Consider the following 3725-nt stretch of genomic DNA (forward strand, 5'->3'; position numbering starts at 1 on the left):
TTTTTCAGTTTACGTAATTACGTAAAAATGTATAATAAAATTGGTGACAATTAAAAAAAAAAAATAATAGTATTAATAAAAATAAACACAAAATTAAATTAAGAGAATTTCAGTGTTACCGTCACAATCGAGTTTCGATTAAAAATGTACGGTGAGAAGACCGTCGTCATCGAAGTTATTATTAGATATGGGATATTTCAAATTATACCCCATTATATTATAATAACTTATAAGCAACCCAGTTTGTTGTTATAATATTTTGTAGATATTATTGATAACTTGTTACAAATTAATGAAATTATTGGGAAATTTGTTCAAACACAAACATGAGGGTCGACAATCGTAGAATATTTATAGATCTGTGTAATCCGATATAATATGCCTTAATAGATATCGCAGTATCGCTAATACTATAGTATAGAATCTATTTCTCAGTTTTCAATCAAATTCCTGACGCTTTTGACGTTTATTAAATTGTACTTACTGTTTAAATATTTTATATAACCAGAAGATTATTTTAGAGTTACTATTTGTATTCCTTATATTGAGTCATTCATAAATCAACTAGAGCTCAGATTCTTAGAGCACCATAATATTTTTAAAGGTTAGTTCCCAATAACATTCCTTTATATTAATATATTATTTATAAAACCTACGTTATTTAGGTTTTCATTGTTTATTTGACAACAACGAAGATTCTAATGAAGCTGATTTTGAATCTCTCGTTTCATTCTACTTGTCTCATAATGATTTGTCTACCACTCTTGGTGAACTTAAAATGTGGAAGTTAAAACTTGCCAGTCTAAATGTTAAACCATCTAATGGAATTGATGCATTAAAACTTTGTAGTCCCGTGATCTTCCCAAATATTCACATGTTATTAAAAATTCTATGCACACCGCCGGTATCAACAGCTACTCCAGAAAGAATGTTTTCAAATTTAAAAAGAGTAAAATCTTATTTGAGAAATACTATGAAAGAGGTTAACAGTTTTTTATCATACATATTTTTAATCCTTATTTTTTACATTTTATACTGAAAAATAATTATTTACACAGGGCAGATTAAATGGATTGACCATGTTGTTGGTATACCATAATATAAATTTAACTCCTGAAGAAGTCATCGATGAGTTGGGACAAAAACCCAGGAAAATAGACATTGTTTTATAATGAAAATAAATATTAGTTAAACAACATATTATTTTGATTTATCAATGTATAATATATATATATATATGTAAGCCCCCCCCCCCCCCATTGAAAATAGCTGTGTATGCCACTGTGTGCTATGTAGATCATGAGTGCCTTAATAGTATTGTCATTTGTCGCCGACGTTGTTCTGACCCGTCGGCCTTCGTTGTCGTGCGCGAAACTTGGAAATCGTATACACCTTTAGATACCGTGTATAACATATTTATGTTAGTACTTCGATTCGTTCCACGTTTGAGGAACCGGGGATAGGCCCGATACCTAATATAAGTACGCAGTGCGGCAAGTAATTGTCAGCCGGAAAGAAATGAGTGGCACAATATTATATCAATGGTGGCATTATTACCCCCCCATAACCTGAACATAATATATACATATATATATGTATATATGTTGTCGCGTCCTTTTGTGTCACCTGCAAGCACTGTGCTCCCTGACATGACGCGTCCAGCTCACCGACCCAACCCACCTGTTAATAATTTTAGCGTGTTGCACGTACTTAAATTTTTATACACATTGTGACTTGCTGGGTGTTGTGACGGGGGGAGGGGGGGGGCTCACTATATAATTGTATATTTTGTATTATCATTCTGTACTTTGTATTATTAGTTATCACTATGTATTTGTTTTGTATTCATACAATTATTTATTACATGAACCATATTATGTGCATTGGTTTGTTTTTCAATTATAATCTATTAGTGTAATGTTATGCGCGCTTGTTCATGTATTATTATTAGGTGTTAAAATTTTAGCGTATGTATACTAATTAGCACCTTGCAGCATTGCTGCTTTGTATTATGTTTAACATGTGTTCTTACACTGATTTATATTATTTTTATTATGTATTACTACCTACTTGGTCATCAATCATTATTCGCGCCATTACGTATTGATTTTTTGAATATTTTGTTTTCTATTGTAAAACAATAATGTACACCCCTGACACTACATGTCTTAGCACATATGTGACCAGCAGCTATCGGTTTCATTCACCCATCTATTTTGAACCTTCATCTCCTGCTACGTGGTGCGTCCGGTTCTACGTAACTGCATGTGAGGCAGAGCCTCACGGGGGGAGTATGTTCGAACATGGACGCGTTTTCGCAACCACCGTAGTTTCGGCATAGGTCCCCAAAGCTGCGCCTCGGACGCCGAAGCTCACGAAGTGGCTTACCCCCTCCTCGGCCGTCCAGCGCCGGGCCGTTCGCCGCCATAGACTGTGCCGCTAGCCATCTCTTGTCTTGTCCAGGCGGTCGAGCCTGACGCATCGTAGCGTTTGCTCGTCGCCTTGCGCTGTGTTTTCGCGACCAGACCGCTTGTACGGTCGACGCGTTTTTTTTGTATTGTTAAGTCGCCGCTGGCTTATTGCCGTTGTTGCTGCGTGTCACCGCTGGTTGATTGTAGCTGTTGATAGGGCGTGCCGCCATGAGGATTCCGCCTTCCGCCGCTCGTCGATCATCGTCGGGGCCGGAGCCATCCATGAAAAGATCGATCTTCAACAGTAGTGGACCAGGTCAACAATTATCGTAACATTGTAATTAAACTTATTGTATGATTGTTTTGGGGCGCCCTTTTTGATAGCAACTCATGTCTCGTTTTATATTAATAAGTTGTTGTCACCTATTATAATTATTACGCACGTAGCGCACTTGCATAAGCATTGGCTGTTAATTATTATTTTGTTTTACCTATAATATTTTGGATAACCTTTTCCCGTCCACAGCATCCCGCAAGTCGTTGCCGCAAACCACAAGTTACACAAGTAAGTGCGGCGCGGCGCAACAATCATAAATATATAATAGTATATATAATAGTATAGGTATATCGGATACCTATACCATTGGCACGCAGCACGTATTACATAAATTTAATTTTAAGTGTAATAATAAATTATAATGTTCACCAACCGGGGAAGACCGGTCAACTAATAAACCTATACAATAATTGTCAACCTCCGGTGAACACCCAAGCACTGTACTCGGTACCCAAAATACCAGGGCAAACACAACTAACACGTCCAAAACAAACCGCTACCGAACCCCCTGTGAGGTTGGATAACCACACTCTTGCTACCAAAATGTTGCGCCGCGCCGCACTTACTTGTGTAACTTGTGGTTTGCGGCAACGACTTGCGGGATGCTGTGGACGGGAAAAGGTTATCCAAAATATTATAGGTAAAACAAAATAATAATTAACAGCCAATGCTTATGCAAGTGCGCTACGCGCGTAATAATTATAATAGGTGACAACAACTTATTAATATAAAACGAGACATGAGTTGCTATCAAAAAGGGCGCCCCAAAACAATCATACAATAAGTTTAATTACAATGTTACGATAATTGTTGACCTGGTCCACTACTGTTGAAGATCGATCTTTTCATGGATGGCTCCGGCCCCGACGATGATCGACGAGCGGCGGCAGGCGGAATCCTCATGGCGGCACGCCGTATCAACAGCTACAATCAACCAGCGGCGACACGCAGCAACAACGGCAATAAGCCAGCGGCGG

General features: G+C 37.9%; 1 protein-coding gene across 1 annotated transcript in view; it reads left to right on the forward strand.

Annotated features, from left to right (window-relative positions):
* The window catches only part of LOC103308284 (52 kDa repressor of the inhibitor of the protein kinase-like), a 2270-nt gene extending 1098 nt beyond the window's left edge, over positions 1-1172 (forward strand). The window contains exons 2-3 of the mRNA XM_008181396.1: positions 666-982; positions 1059-1172. Of these exons, the coding sequence (XP_008179618.1) occupies positions 666-982; positions 1059-1172 (431 nt within the window). The remainder of the gene's footprint in view (positions 1-665; positions 983-1058) is intronic.
* Positions 1173-3725: the final 2553 nt, after the last annotated feature.

The sequence above is a fragment of the Acyrthosiphon pisum genome, chromosome A1 (genome assembly GCF_005508785.2).
Source record: "Acyrthosiphon pisum isolate AL4f chromosome A1, pea_aphid_22Mar2018_4r6ur, whole genome shotgun sequence".
NCBI lineage: Eukaryota > Metazoa > Arthropoda > Insecta > Hemiptera > Aphididae > Acyrthosiphon > Acyrthosiphon pisum.